Source organism: Pelobates fuscus, chromosome 8, assembly GCF_036172605.1.
Source record: "Pelobates fuscus isolate aPelFus1 chromosome 8, aPelFus1.pri, whole genome shotgun sequence".
Classification (NCBI taxonomy): Eukaryota; Metazoa; Chordata; class Amphibia; order Anura; family Pelobatidae; genus Pelobates; species Pelobates fuscus.
In genome coordinates this window covers 172,108,386-172,125,990 of record NC_086324.1, presented here as the reverse complement: position 1 = coordinate 172,125,990, position 17,605 = coordinate 172,108,386, and the positions used below count along the sequence as shown (strand labels likewise).

The following is a 17,605-nucleotide window of genomic DNA, read 5'->3' as shown; positions in this document are numbered from 1 at the left end:
CCACCCAGATTTATTAAACCTACTTCTTTTTATATAACACCGGCTTACTTCACACATATCTGGTGGCATTAGTGGAGCCTGATGACACGGTGGCAATGTAGAAGACAGTAGGCCATACTTGATGATAATACTGTTTGAAAGGCAAAACTGCCAGTCACACCTGCCATTTTATGCTCCCCCGGCAGAGGTGGCACAGGACCAACAAACTGAGACAGGTGGAGCTCTCCATGAAAATTACTCCTGTAGCTAGGCTGTCCTGGTTGCATTGGTGAATTAGGTCCTTCAGCTAGACTGCCCTAGCCCTGGTTTCCTAGTTAAATTGATGAATGTGGTCTTTCAGCAAGGCTGTCTTGTTGAATTGGTGGATGAGGTCCTTCAGCTAGGCTGCCCTGGTTGAATTGATGAATGAGGTCCTTCAGCTAGGCTGCTCTGGTTGAATTGGGGAATGAGGTCCTTCAGCTAGGCTGCCCTGGTTGAATTGGTGAATGAGGTCCTTCAGCTAGGCTGCTCTGGTTGAATTGGGGAATGAGGTCCTTCAGCTAGGTTGCCCTGGTTGAATTAGTGAATGAGGTCCTTCAGCTAGGCTGCCCTGGTTGAATTGGTGAAGAGGTCCTTCAGCTAGGTTGCCCTGGTTGAATTAGTGAATGAGGTCCTTCAGCTAGGCTGCCCTGGTTGAATTAGTGAATGAGGTCCTTCAGCTAGGCTGCTCTGGTTGAATCGGTGAATGAGGTCTTTCAACTAGGCTGCCCTGGTTGAATTGGGGAATTAGGTCCTTCAGATGGGCTGCTCTGGTTGAATTGGGGAATGAGGTCCTTCAGCTAGGCTGCCCTGGTTGAATTGTGAAGACAAGTAAGAACCCCACACTAACATGGGATTAATATACTATACACGCTTATTACAAATGGCAATATTAGAACCAAGAACAATTGACAGTAGTTCAGAGCAGGCATTGGAGATGGTTCTCATGCCAGAGTGCTGGCATGGTCCCAAACTATCCATTGCTAACCTAAAATAGGTCCATAGTATTACTAGGGTGAACATTGCTCCTTGATCCCCTACAAGGTTATTTATTAAAGTGAGAATTGCCTAGAATTCAAAGTGTATTCAAAATTAATTTCAAAATTTAGGATAAAATAACTGAATTAGAAAAGGTCTCCAGGTCAATTTTGTTTTCAGTTTGGCTATTTTCACCTTAAACTAGAAATTTTAATTCCTGATAATTGAGACTTTAGCAATTCTGTAAATGTTCTGTACGCTACTACATATTAGCAACAAAAGAAATCTAGTACTCTCCTAGACTAGGGTTATAACGCTGTGTACTCTCCTAGACTAGGGTTATAACGCTGTGTACTCTCCTAGACAAGGGTTATAACGCTGTGTACTCTCCTAGACTAGGGTTATAACGCTGTGTACTCTCCTACACTAGGGTTATAACGCTGTGTACTCTCCTAGACTAGGGTTACAACGCTGTGTACTCTCCTAGACTAGGGTTATAACGCTGTGTACTCTCCGAGACTAGGGTTATAACGCTGTGTACTCTCCTACACTAGGGTTATAACGCTGTGTACTCTCCTAGACTAGGGTTATAACGCTGTGTACTCCTAGACTAGGGTTATAACGCTGTGTACTCTCCTAGACTAGGGTTATAACGCTGTGTACTCTCCTAGACTAGGGTTATAAGGCTGTGTACTCTCCTAGACTAGGGTTATAACGCTGTGTACTCTCCTAGACTAGGGTTATAACGCTGTGTACTCCTAGACTAGGGTTATAACGCTGTGTACTCTCCTAGACTAGGGTTATAACGCTGTGTACTCTCCTAGACTAGGGTTATAACGCTGTGTACTCTCCTAGACTAGGGTTATAACGCTGTGTACTCTCCTAGACTAGGGTTATAACGCTGTGTACTCTCCTAGACTAGGGTTATAACGCTGCATACTCTCCTAGACTAGGGCTATACGCTGCGTACTCTCCTAGACTAGGGTTTTAACGCTGTGTACTCTCCTAGACTAGGGTTATAACACTGCGTACTCTCCTAGACTAGGGTTATAACGCTGTGTATTCCTAGACTAGGGTTATAACGCTGTGTACTCTCCTAGACTAAGGTTATAACGCTGTGTATTTCTAGACTAGGGTTATAACGCTGTGTACTCTCCTAGACTAGGGTTTTAACGCTGTGTACTCTCCTAGACTAGGGTTATAACGCTGTGTACTCTCCTATACTAGGGTTATAACGCTGTGTATTCCTAGACTAGGGTTATAACGCTATGTACTCTCCTAGACTAGGGTTTTAACGCTGTGTACTCTCCTAGACTAGGGTTATAACGCTGTGTACTCTCCTAGACTAGGGTTATAACGCTGTGTACTCTTCTAGACTAGGGTTATAACGCTGTGTACTCTCCTAGACTAGGGTAATAACACTGTGTACTCTCCTATACTAGGGTTATAACGCTGTGTATTCTTCTACACTAGGGTTATCCGCTGTGTATTCTCCTATGCTAGGGTTATACGCTGTGTACTCTCCTAGACTAGGGTTATAACGCTGTGTATTCTCCTATACTAGGGTTATAACGCTGTGTATTCTCCTATACTAGGGTTATAACGCTGTGTACTCTCCTAGACTAGGGTTATAACGCTGTGTACTCCTAGACTAGGGTTATAGCGCTGTGTACTCTCCTAGACTAGTGTTATAACGCTGTGTACTCTCCTAGACTAGGGTTATAACGCTGTGTACTCTCCTAGACTAGGGTTATAACGCTGTGTACTCTCCTAGACTAGGGTTATAACGCTGTGTACTCTCCTAGACTAGGGTTATAACGCTGTGTACTCTCCTAGACTAAGGTTATAAAGCTGTGTATTTCTAGACTAGGGTTATAACGCTGTGTACTCTCCTAGACTAGGGTTTTAACGCTGTGTACTCTCCTAGACTAGGGTTATAACGCTGTGTACTCTCCTATACTAGGGTTATAACGCTGTGTATTCCTAGACTAGGGTTATAACGCTGTGTACTCTCCTAGACTAGGGTTTTAACGCTGTGTACTCTCCTAGACTAGGGTTATAACGCTGTGTACTCTCCTAGACTAGGGTAATAACACTGTGTACTCTCCTAGACTAGGGTTATAACGCTGTGTACTCTCCTAGACTAGGGTTATAACGCTGTGTACTCTCGTAGACTAGGGATATAACGCTGTGTACTCTCCTAGACTAGGGTAATAACACTGTGTACTCTCCTATACTAGGGTTATAACGCTGTGTATTCTTCTACACTAGGGTTATACGCTGTGTATTCTCCTATGCTAGGGTTATATGCTGTGTACTCTCCTAGACTAGGGTTATAACGCTGTGTATTCTTCTACACTAGGGTTATAACGCTGTGTACTCTCCTATACTAGGGTTATAACGCTGTGTATTCTTCTACACTAGGGTTATACGCTGTGTATTCTCCTATGCTAGGGTTATACGCTGTGTACTCTCCTAGACTAGGGTTATAACGCTGTGTATTCTCCTATACTAGGGTTATACGCTGCGTACTCTCCTAGACTAGGGTTATAACGCTGTGTATTCTCCTATACTAGGGTTATAACGCTGTGTACTCTCCTAGACTAGGGTTATAACGCTGTGTACTCCTAGACTAGGGTTATAGCGCTGTGTACTCTCCTAGACTAGTGTTATAACGCTGTGTACTCTCCTAAACTAGGGTTATAACGCTGTGTATTCTTCTACACTAGGGTAATACGCTGTGTATTCTCCTATGCTAGGGTTATAACGCTGTGTACTCTCCTAGACTAGGGTTATAACGCTGTGTACTCTCCTAGACTAGGGTTATAACGCTGTGTACTATCCTATACTAGGGTTATAACGCTGCGTACTCTCCTAGACTAGGGTTATAACGCTGTGTACTATCCTATACTAGGGTTATAACGCTGTGTACTCTCCTAGACTAGGGTTATAACGCTGTGTACTATCCTATACTAGGGTTATAACGCTTCGTACTCTCCTAGACTAGGGTTACAGGGATCCAGTGCTTCTACATAGAGAAAAGGATGATAAGGTTCCAGTATTCAGACACTAATGATGTTCAGATCGCTGTGCTCTCACACTAGGGACGTTCCGGTCGCAGTGCTCTCACACTAGGGACGTTCCGGTCGCAGTGCTCTCACACTAGGGACGTTCCGGTCGCAATGCTCTCACACTAGGGACGTTCCGGTCGCAGTGCTCTCACACTAGGGAGGTTCCGGTCGCAATGCTCTCACACTAGGGACGTTCCGGTCGCAATGCTCTCACACTAGGGACGTTCCGGTCGCAGTGCTCTCACACTAGGGACGTTCCGGTCGCAATGCTCTCACACTAGGGACGTTCCGGTCGCAGTGCTCTCACACTAGGGACGTTCCGCTCACACTAGGGACTTGTAGAGGGGATGCAGAGTTAGAATCTTGACATGAGATGTACATAGACTCTGTCAGCCGGCTTAGACATTGTAACCCGAGCCGGCTGACAGAGCCTATGTACATCTTATGTCATGACATGGGCTTTCTCATGACATGGGCTGTATTGACATGGGTTTTGTTTGAAGCAGCACCATCTACTGGTTGAAGGAAGCAATTTGCACTGATTTTCATATTTGCATACCACAGGCACTGCAGATAGGTTTTTATTGTCACCTAGCTCCCCCTCCTTTTGGCAGAGTTATATTTTATTGTTGCCTGCATGTTTCCCCATACTGTTCTCACCATGAATTGAATGTCTAATTGTGAAAGGATAGTCCCAGTTTAGAGTAAAGCTGTCTAAGCCTGGTCCTCTAAGGATTCCAGTGGCAGAGTTAAGGCCCCGATTTGTAGAAGTTGTGGTTCTGTGAAGTAGTGGAAGCATGCAGGTCTGAAGTCTCATACCTGCCTGGGAGAAGGAGCAGGTAGACGGAATGATACCTGCCTGGGAGAAGGAGCAGGTAGACGGAATGATACCTGCCTGGGAGAAGGAGCAGGTAGACGGAATGATACCTGCCTGGGAGAAGGAGTAGGTAGAGGGAATGATACCTGCCTGGGAGAAGGAGCAGGTAGAGGAAATGATACCTGCCTGGGAGAAGGAACAGGTAGACGGAATGATACCTGCCTGGGAGAAGGAGTAGGTAGAGGGAATGATATCTGCCTGGGAGACGGAGCAGGTAGAGGGAATGATACCTGCCTGGGAGAAGGAACAGGTAGACGGAATGATACCTGCCTGGGAGAAGGAGCAGGTAGAGGGAATGATACCTGCCTGGGAGAAGGAGCAGGTAGAGGAAATGATTCCTGCCTGGGAGAAGGAGCAGGTAGAGGGGATAATACCTGCCTGGGAGACGGAGCAGGTAGAGGGAATGATACCTGCCTGGGAGAAGGAGCAGGTAGAGGGAATGATACCTGCCTGGGAGAAGGAGCAGGCAGAGGGTATGATACCTGCCAGGGAGAAGGAGCAGGTAGAGGGAATGATACCTGCCTGGGAGAAGGAGCAGGTAGAGGAAATGATACCTGCCTGGGAGACGGAGCAGGTAGAGGGAATGATACCTGCCTGGGAGAAGGAGCAGGCAGAGGGTATGATACCTGCCAGGGAGAAGAAGCAGGTAGAGGGTATGATACCTGCCAGGGAGAAGGAGCAGGTAGAGGAAATGATACCTGCCTGGGAGATGGAGCAGGTAGAGGGAATGATACCTGCCTGGGAGAAGGAGCAGGTAGAGGGAATGATACCTGCCTGGGAGAAGGAGCAGGCAGAGGGTATGATACCTGCCAGGGAGAAGGAGCAGGTAGAGGGGATGCTACCTGCCTGGGAGACGGACCAGGTAGAGGGAATGATACCTGCCTGGGAGAAGGAGCAGGTAGAGGGCATAATAACTGCCTGGGAGACGGAGCAGGTAGAGGGAATGATACCTGCCTGGGAGAAGAAGCAGGTAGAGGGAATGATACCTGCCTGGGAGAAGAAGCAGGTAGAGGGAATGATACCTGCCTGGGAGAAGAAGCAGGTAGAGGGAATGAAACCTGCCTGGGAGAAGGAGCAGGTAGAGGGAATGATACCTGCCTGGGAGAAGGAGCAGGTAGAGGAAATGATACCTGCCTGGGAGAAGGAGCAGGTAGACAGAATGATACCCGTCTTGGAGAAGGAGCAGGTAGAGGGAATGATACCTGCCTGGGAGAAGGAACAGGTAGAGGGAATGATACCTGCCTGGGAGAAGGAGCAGGTAGAGGCGATAATATCTGCCTGGGAGACGGAGCAGGTAGAGGGAATGATACCTGCCTGGGAGAAGGAGCAGGTAGAGGGAATGATACCTGCCTGGGAGAAGGAACAGGTAGAGGGAATGATACCTGCCTGGGAGACGGAGCAGGTAGAGGGAATGATACTTGCCTGGGAGAAGAAGCAGGAAGAGGGAATGATACCTGCCTGGGAGAAGAAACAGGTAGACGGAATGATACCTGCCTGGGAGAAGGAGCAGGTAGACAGAATGATACCTGCCTGGGAGAAGGAGCAGGTAGACGGAATGATACCTGCCTGGGAGACGGAGCAGGTAGAGGGAATGATACCTGCCTGGGAGACGGAGCAGGTAGAGGGAATGATACCTGCCTGGGAGAAGGAGCAGGTAGAGGGAATGATACCTGCCTGGAAGACAGAGCAGGTAGAGGGAATGCTACCTGCCTGGGAGACGGAGCAGGTAGAGGGAATGATACCTGCCTGGGAGGCTGAGCAGGTAGAGGGAATGATACCTGCCTGGGAGAAGGAGCAGGTAGAGCGAATGATACTTGCCTGGAAGACAGAGCAGGTAGAGGGAATGATACCTGCCTGGGAGACGGAGCAGGTAGAGGGAATGATACCTGCCTGGGAGACGGAAGCAGGTAGAGGGAATGATACCTGCCTGGGAGAAGGAGCAGGTAGAGGGAATGATACCTGCCTGGGAGAAGCAGGTAGAGGGAATGATATCTGCCTGGGAGAAGGAGCAGGTAGAGGGGATGATACCTACCTGGGAGAAGGAAAAGGTAGAGAGAATGATACCTGCCTGGGAGAAGGAGCAGGTAGAGGGAATGATACCTGCCTCAGAGAAGGAGCAGGTAGAGGGAATGATACCTGCCTGGGAGATGAAGCAGGTAGAGGGAATTATACCTGCCTGGGAGAAGAAGCAGGTAGAGGGAATGATACCTGCCTGGGAGAAGGAGCAGGTAGAGGGAATTCTACCTGCCTGGGAGAAGGAGCAGGTAGACAGAATGATACCTGCCTGGGAGAAGGAGCAGGCAGAGGGTATGATACCTGCCTGGGAGAAGGAGCAGGTAGAGGGAATAATACCTGCCTGGGAGAAGGAACAGGTAGAGGGAATGATACCTGCCAGGGAGAAGGAGCAGGTAGAGGGAATGATACCTGCCTCAGAGAAGGAGCAGGTAGACAGAATGATACCTGTCTGGGAGAAGGAATGATACCTGCCTGGGAGATGGAGCAGGTAGAGGGAGTGATACCTGCCTGGGAGACGGAGCAGGTAGAGGAAATGATACCTGCCTGGGAGACGGAGCAGGTAGAGGGAATGATACCTGCCTGGGAGAAGGAGCAGGTAGAGGAAATGATAATTGCCTGGGAAAAGGAGCAGGTAGAGGGTATGATACCTGCCTGGGAGACGGAGCAGGTAGAGGGAATGATACCTGCCTGGGAGATGAAGCAGGTGGGTGGACCACACATGCCCATCCATTTGGTAAAGAGCCAGACCTTACCACGAAGATCCCTTGCAGAGGTCCCTGGTGCTAGGAGAAAATGGACAGATGACCGTCACACCTGGTTCCAGCTACAATAAACTCTAGGAGCAGATTAGACACTGTAACAGGCACATATATTGAAGCTGGATTAGACAATGGAACAAGACCAGATATAGCATTAGAATTACTGGAACAGGACTACCGGAGCAGAATTAAAATAAAACTAGTGTTAGAAATACAAATGTGTTCAACGTCCTTCAACAAACATCCTTCTACAAAACGGCAATGTTTTTAATTGCGGTACTAAAAGGACAAGACCACTGCACCCAGACCACTTCATAGAGATGGGGGCCTTTAGTGGTCCATTAAACATGAGAGATGGAGCAGAACTAGTTATAGGAGCATGATTACATACTAAAAAAAAAGAGGCAACTTACCTGCCCGGTGGAGCAGGTCTTAACTCATTGGCTGAGAGCTGACACTTTCAGCCAACGAACTGGCTTAACTTGGTGACGTTTATAAAGATTCAGCTCTTCTGGACCTTTGAATAGTGGACCCCACGTATACTGCAAAGGTTTTGTGTGTTTACCCTGCGAGGACATGAGTGCATCCTGGCACAATAACCATTATAGCACGCAGTAGTGGTTATATTGCTTTAAATACCCAATCATTAGGAACATTTATTTCCACTCAACAAGCTAAAATGTCCCTTTCTTAACAAAATGGCGATTCATTTTCTGTAATAAGTGCATGATCTTTTTGTGATATTTATATTTATCTTTAACACATGTTGGAGGATATATCAAGACTAAACAGGTGGTATTCTTAGTACAAAGTGTTAAAGGGACATTCCACTGCCGTCATCCCCAAAAAAGTAAAACTTACTAAAAGGACAAGACCACTGCACCCAGTGCTCTAGTAATCTATACCCTAGAAATCCAAACATGCTTGCACTGAATTATAAAAATTTTTTCATTAGGAGTATATATAAATACAGCTTTCAAAAGCTACAGATCTCGTCTGCTGCCTTTGCAAACCCTCCCCTTCTAACCCCGCCCAGACTTTCTGTGGCTGTCCAATCACAGACGTCCCAATGCAGCTCAATGAGAAGCCTTTGCAAACCCTCCCCTTCTAACCCCGCCCAGACTTTCTGTGGCTGTCCAATCACAGACGTCCCAATGCATCTCAATGAGAAGCCTTTGCAAGGCAGGTGCTCTGAGCAATTACTGCCTCTTGAGCTTATCCTCACTAAACTAATCAAACCAGGAAGTAACAGGACCGGTTGTCGGATTGACAGCCAAGGGGTGTAACCAGGTTAGTTTATAAATGTGCAAAGTAACTGTGAAATCTGCACTTTTTGTAAAACACACTCTTCGCATTTCAGCAAGGTTCAGAGACTTTCCAGTGGTTGTCATGGTGACGACCCCTGACTCTCCTCCATAAGGAGCTAACTTAAAGTGATGCCAGAAGGGCACTAAATAGAGGACTGGAAGGAAAATTGGGCCTGAAAATAACCAACACACCTTGTGCACCCTTAGACCTACTGGCTATTGCACAATTAACCTTCAAAAGCATTTAAACAGCTGGCAATTGGGTGAGCAAGGGAAGGACTTGATATCAGTTCTAATGACAGCTCTACTTTAATCTGTTTGACATTTAATCTTCACTTGTATAAATATTATTTTGAACTTGTACCATGTCTGACCTTTCACTTCCATAGTTTAGTAGATACAACCTGGTCTGTACTTGTGCAGTCTGTACATGGTGATCTTCTCTGTAACACATGGGGAAAAAAAACATAGAGAGAAGCTGGGAACTATAGAGAGGAACTAGGAACCATAGATAGGAGCCAGAAACCATAGAGAGGAAATAGGACCCATAGAGAAGATCTAGGAACAATAGAGAGGAACTAGGACCCATAGACAGGAGCCATAAACCATAGAGAGGAACTTGGAACCATAGAGAGGAGCCATAAACCATAGAGAGGAACTAGGAACCATAGATAGGAGAGAAACTATGCCCCATAGAGAAGATCCAAAAGTTATAGAAAATAGCCAGGAACCAGAGAGAGGAGCCACAGAGCATAGTGAGGAACCATCGAATGGAAACAGGATCCATAGAGAGAAATGAAAAGAAAAACCATAGAGAAGAGCAAGGAAACATACGGAGGAACTAGGAACCATAGAGAGGTGCTGTCAGACTCAATGAGACATCATGCAGGATTTGTCAGTGGGGCAAGAGGTCACCAAGTCCTCAGCTCTCCAGGATTCAGGACAATAACAGATCTGGCTTAATAATAAAATATAACAGCCAGGACTGGCAGGTAAATACCCTGGCCATCTATTTTATAAGGGGGAATATAATTCGATAGTCTGCAATGAATATATTTGTCATATATAAATAGAATGGAGGTTGCCCTCTAAAATTAATATAATTCTGATCTAAAATACACATTTAAAAAAACAATCAAGTCAGCAAAGTATGGATATTATATTTTTCTGCTAACATGGAGCATTATATTCAGAGTAAACACTCCAGCAGGTAAAATAATGTCATTAAAGCAGGAATTGTACAGAAGCTAAAGGTACCTTTTACACCAGAATAGCAGCAATGGAAACATTCTCCAATTCTCCAACCCAGATATTTTATCAGTAACTATTTTGGTAATTCCTTTCCTTTATCAACTTTCCTCAATTCCTCTTTTAAACAAAGTTAGCAGTGATCAGTAACCAGCCCAGCAGATTGCCTTAAAGGTAACCACTAAACACCATAAGCACTGCAGCAGGCTCAGACTACTTCTTAATCTCACCAAGGCTACAAAGGAACATCCAAATCGCAAGTCTCCCTGGGTGAGACAAGCTATTACCATCTGTAATGTGACAGGTAAAATATACCATGTGGCTATCAGACACAAACTGCAATGAGAGAAAGGGGTTCTGGATAAAAAGTCTTGGGCTCACTTTTTCGGCTGCATTTTTGGCACTTTTCCCGTTTGTGCCAACGCATTTTTTTTTTATTTGCTCCAAAATATTCCTATCTATGCCTATTCTGTCATTTGAGATTTCTCTTCCATTTTGGTTCTCTTTATGTAGCTTTGCAAATTAGTTGCTTCCAGTCTATAAAATAAAGGTGCAAATATGCACCTTAACAAAAATCCTTTAAAATAAATATAAAATGTCAAATTCATCTTTTTTTCCCCCCTAGTAATATGGTATCAGGTATCTTATTTTGTGAATATAATGAATGGGAAAATCATCAGAAAAAAAGAACAATAATCTGAAACTGACGAAAAAGTGGCTACAAATATGTAATTATTTTAATGCATTACAGAGAAGGCCGCCACTATGTAAATGGTGGGGTTATAGGTTTATACATAAGAAAATGGCACATTTGAACAAAACTAACGTAAACGTGAATGCAAACGCAACAGTTTTCGTACATAAACCCCATAATTTCTGAGGGTATGATATATTATGTGTTATGTCTCTATCAGGCACAACCTCCGTCCCAACGCGAGCTGCCCCAGTCTCACTCTCTGAAGATGTGGCTTCCTCAGGAATAAGTGAGGCCCCTGGAGTCCTCACCACTGCAGTTGGTGGAGCCTTCTCTTTACCTCCTCCAATCAGCACACTTACTCCACCATCACCTGCCCCAACTGGGGGTCCTGGACCCTCGCCTGATGGAGAGGAAGAGACTACCACCACATTGATCACCACCACAACCGTGACTACAGTACATAGTCCAGGTAAGAGAACAATTGACTGACAGCTTACCTGCATACTGATTGTAAATAGAATGTACCTGTATAACATCAGAATATAAGGTACTGTACATGTGTATTGACTGTATTTAACTTAATGCATTCATATACTGACTGTAGCTAGAACGATGCATGTTACTGATTGCATATTTACTTTGAATGTGTAACTGACTGTGTGTATATTGAATGTGTACACTGACTGTATGTGTATATAAACACATATATGTTCATATTGAATATAAAACTCTCAATGTGTGCTGACTATAGGTGTATCTTGAAACCATGAAGATTAGTTACACCTACCGTCAGCTACACACCTGTATATTGACAATGTGTCACTGACTATGTGAATACTGACAACGTGTAACTGACTGTATGTGTATACTGACAATGTGTAGCTGACTGTATGTGAATACTGACAACGTGTAACTGATTGTATGTGAATACTGACAATGTGTGACTGAGAGTATGTGTATACTGACAATGTGTGACTGAGAGTATGTGTATACTGACAATGTGTAACTGACTGCATGTGTATACTGACAATTGTAACTGAGTGTATGTGAATACTGACAATGTGTAACTGACTGTATGTGAATACTGACAATGTGTAACTGACTGTATGTGAATACTGACAATGTGTAACTGACTGTATGTGAATACTGACAATGTGTAACTGACTGTATGTGAATACTGACAATGTGTAACTGAGTGTATGTGAATACTGACAATGTGTAACTGAGTGTATGTGAATACTGACAATGTGTAACTGAGTGTATGTTAATACTGACAATGTGTAACTGAGTGTATGTGTATACTGACAATGTGTAACTGACTGCATGTGAATACTGACAATGTGTAACTGAATGTATGTGTATACTGACAATGTGTAACTGAGTGTATGTGAATACTGACAATGTGTAACTGAGTGTATGTGAATACTGACAATGTGTAACTGACTGTATGTGAATACTGACAACGTGTAACTGAGTGTATGTGTATACTGACAATGTGTAACTGAGTGTATGTGAATACTGACAATGTGTAACTGGCTGTATGTGAATACTGACAATGTGTAACTGAGTGTATGTGTATACTGACAATGTGTAACTGACTGCATGTGAATACTGACAATGTGTAACTGACTGCATGTGAATACTGACAATGTGTAACTGACTGTATGTGAATACTGACAACGTGTAACTGACTGTATGTGAATACTGACAACGTGTAACTGACTGTATGTGTATACTGACAATGTGTAACTGACTGTATGTGAATACTGACAATGTGTAACTGAGTGTATGTGAATACTGACAATGTGTAACTGAGTGTATGTGTATACTGACAATGTGTAACTGACTGCATGTGTATACTGACAATGTGTAACTGACTGCATGTGTATACTGACAATGTGTAACTGAGTGTATGTGTATACTGACAATGTGTAACTCAGTGTATGTGTATACTGACAATGTGTGACTGAGTGTATGTGAATACTGACAATGTGTAACTGAGTGTATGTGAATACTGACAATGTGTAACTGACTGCATGTGTATACTGACAATGTGTAACTGAGTGTATGTGTATACTGACAATGTGTAACTGAGTGTATGTGTATACTGACAATGTGTAACTGAGTGTATGTGTATACTGACAATGTGTAACTGACTGTATGTGAATACTGACAACGTGTAACTGAGTGTATGTGAATACTGACAATGTGTAACTGACTGCATGTGAATACTGACAATGTGTAACTGAGTGTATGTGAATACTGACAATGTGTAACTGACTGTATGTGAATACTGACAATGTGGAACTGACTGTATGTGAATACTGACAATGTGTAACTGACTGTATGTGAATACTGACAATGTGTAACTGAGTGTATGTGTATACTGACAATGTGTAACTGAGTGTATGTGTATACTGACAATGTGTAACTGAGTGTATGTGAATACTGACAATGTGTAGCTGACTGTATGTGGATACTGACAATGTGTAACTGACTGTATGTGAATACTGACAATGTGTAGCTGACTGTATGTGGATACTGACAACGTGTAACTGACTGTATGTGAATACTGACAATGTGTAGCTGACTGTATGTGGATACTGACAATGTGTAACTGACTGTATGTGAATACTGACAATGTGTAACTGAGTGTATGTGAATACTGACAATGTGTCACTGAGTGTATGTGGATACTGACAATGTGTAACTGAGTGTATGTGGATACTGACAATGTGTGACTGAGAGTATGTGTATACTGACAATGTGTAACTGAGTGTATGTGAATACTGACAATGTGTAACTGACTGCATGTGAATACTGACAATGTGTAACTGAGTGTATGTGTATACTGACAATGTGTAACTGAGTGTATGTGAATACTGACAATGTGTAACTGACTGCATGTGTATACTGACAATGTGTCACTGAGTGTATGTGAATACTGACAATGTGTAACTGAGTGTATGTGAATACTGACAGTGTGTAACTGAGTGTATGTGAATACTGACAATGTGTAACTGAGTGTATGTGAATACTGACAATGTGTAACTGACTGAATGTGAATACTGACAATGTGTCACTGAGTGTATGTCTATACTGACAATGTGTAACTGACTGTATGTGTATACTGACAATGTGTAACTGACTGTATGTGTATACTGACAATGTGTAACTGACTGTATGTGTATACTGACAATGTGTAACTGACTGTATGTGTATACTGACAATGTGTCACTGAGTGTATGTGAATACTGACAATGTGTAACTGACTGTATGTGAATACTGACAATGTGTAACTGACTGTATGTGAATACTGACAATGTGTAACTGAGTGTATGTGAATACTGACAATGTGTAACTGAGTGTATGTGAATACTGACAATGTGTCACTGAGTGTATGTGAATACTGACAATGTGTCACTGAGTGTATGTGTATACTGACAATGTGTAACTGACTGTATGTGAATACTGACAATGTGTAACTGACTGTATGTGAATACTGACAATGTGTAACTGAGTGTATGTGTATACTGACAATGTGTAACTGAGTGTATGTGAATACTGACAATGTGTAACTGAGTGTATGTGAATACTGACAATGTGTAACTGACTGCATGTGTATACTGACAATGTGTAACTGAGTGTATGTGAATACTGACAATGTGTAGCTGACTGTATGTGGATACTGACAATGTGTAACTGACTGTATGTGAATACTGACAATGTGTAGCTGACTGTATGTGGATACTGACAACGTGTAACTGACTGTATGTGAATACTGACAATGTGTAGCTGACTGTATGTGGATACTGACAATGTGTAACTGACTGTATGTGAATACTGACAATGTGTCACTGAGTGTATGTGTATACTGACAATGTGTAACTGACTGTATGTGAATACTGACAATGTGTAACTGAGTGTATGTGTATACTGACAATGTGTGACTGAGAGTATGTGTATACTGACAATGTGTAACTGAGTGTATGTGAATACTGACAATGTGTAACTGACTGCATGTGAATACTGACAATGTGTAACTGAGTGTATGTGTATACTGACAATGTGTAACTGAGTGTATGTGTGGCGAAACCAACTTCGCCACTGTGAACTGGAGAAGCCTGGTTGCCCGCCTGCTGCCTTTGGACTATGGACCAGACTTTATGGGAATGTGATATGTAATCTTTTATGCCTCCGTTACAGTATGTGAATACTGACAATGTGTAACTGACTGCATGTGTATACTGACAATGTGTCACTGAGTGTATGTGAATACTGACAATGTGTAACTGAGTGTATGTGAATACTGACAGTGTGTAACTGAGTGTATGTGAATACTGACAATGTGTAACTGAGTGTATGTGAATACTGACAATGTGTAACTGACTGTATGTGAATACTGACAATGTGTCACTGAGTGTATGTCTATACTGACAATGTGTAACTGACTGTATGTGAATACTGACAATGTGTAACTGACTGTATGTGTATACTGACAATGTGTAACTGACTGTATGTGTATACTGACAATGTGTAACTGACTGTATGTGTATACTGACAATGTGTCACTGAGTGTATGTGAATACTGACAATGTGTAACTGACTGTATGTGAATACTGACAATGTGTAACTGAGTGTATGTGAATACTGACAATGTGTAACTGAGTGTATGTGAATACTGACAATGTGTAACTGAGTGTATGTGAATACTGACAATGTGTCACTGAGTGTATGTGTATACTGACAATGTGTAACTGACTGCATGTGAATACTGACAATGTGTCACTGAGTGTATGTGAATACTGACAATGTGTCACTGACTGCATGTGTATACTGACAATGTGTCACTGAGTGTATGTGAATACTGACAATGTGTAACTGAGTGTATGTGAATACTGACAATGTGTCACTGAGTGTATGTGTATACTGACAATGTGTAACTGAGTGTATGTCTATACTGACAATGTGTAACTGACTGCATGTGAATACTGACAATGTGTAACTGACTGCATGTGTATACTGACAATGTGTAACTGAGTGTATGTGTATACTGACAATGTGTAACTGACTGTATGTGTATACTGACAATGTGTAACTGACTGTATGTGAATACTGACAATGTGTAACTGAGTGTATGTGTATACTGACAATGTGTAACTGAGAGTATGTGTATACTGACAATGTGTAACTGACTGTATGTGTATACTGACAATGTGTAACTGACTGTATGTGTATACTGACAATGTGTAACTGACTGTATGTGTATACTGACAATGTGTAACTGAGTGTATGTGTATACTGACAATGTGTAACTGAGAGTATGTGTATACTGACAATGTGTAACTGACTGTATGTGTATACTGACAATGTGTAACTGACTGTATGTGTATACTGACAATGTGTAACTGACTGCATGTGTATACTGACAATGTGTAACGGACTGTGTGTGAATACTGACAATATGTAACTGACTGTATGTGTATACTGACAATGTGTAACTGACTGTGTGTGAATACTGACAATATGTAACTGACTGTATGTGTATACTGACAATGTGTCACTGAGTGTATGTGTATACTGACAATGTGTCACTGAGTGTATGTGAATACTGACAATGTGTCACTGAGTGTATGTGTATACTGACAATGTGTAACTGACTGTATGTGTATACTGACAATGTGTAACTGACTGTATGTGAATACTGACAATGTGTCACTGAGTGTATGTGTATACTGACAATGTGTCACTGACTGCATGTGTATACTGACAATGTGTCACTGAGTGTATGTGAATACTGACAATGTGTAACTGAGTGTATGTGAATACTGACAATGTGTCACTGAGTGTATGTGTATACTGACAATGTGTAACTGAGTGTATGTCTATACTGACAATGTGTAACTGACTGCATGTGAATACTGACAATGTGTAACTGACTGCATGTGTATACTGACAATGTGTAACTGAGTGTATGTGTATACTGACAATGTGTAACTGACTGTATGTGTATACTGACAATGTGTAACTGACTGTATGTGAATACTGACAATGTGTAACTGAGTGTATGTGTATACTGACAATGTGTAACTGAGAGTATGTGTATACTGACAATGTGTAACTGACTGTATGTGTATACTGACAATGTGTAACTGACTGTATGTGTATACTGACAATGTGTAACTGACTGTATGTGTATACTGACAATGTGTAACTGAGTGTATGTGTATACTGACAATGTGTAACTGAGAGTATGTGTATACTGACAATGTGTAACTGACTGTATGTGTATACTGACAATGTGTAACTGACTGTATGTGTATACTGACAATGTGTAACTGACTGCATGTGTATACTGACAATGTGTAACTGACTGTGTGTGAATACTGACAATATGTAACTGACTGTATGTGTATACTGACAATGTGTAACTGACTGTGTGTGAATACTGACAACGTGTAACTGACTGTATGTGAATACTGACAACGTGTAACTGATTGTATGTGAATACTGACAATGTGTAACTGAGTGTATGTGAATACTGACAACGTGTAACTGATTGTATGTGAATACTGACAATGTGTAACTGAGTGTATGTGTATACTGACAATGTGTAACTGACTGCATGTGTATAC

The 17,605-nt window shown here is 42.7% G+C and overlaps 1 protein-coding gene across 1 annotated transcript in view; it reads left to right on the top strand.

The window, feature by feature from the left end:
• SEZ6L2 (seizure related 6 homolog like 2) overlaps nucleotides 1-17,605 on the top strand; it is a 43,161-nt gene that overhangs the window by 2,369 nt on the left and 23,187 nt on the right. The window contains exon 3 of the mRNA XM_063430823.1: nucleotides 11,188-11,439. Coding sequence (XP_063286893.1) covers nucleotides 11,188-11,439 — 252 coding nt within the window. The remainder of the gene's footprint in view (nucleotides 1-11,187; nucleotides 11,440-17,605) is intronic.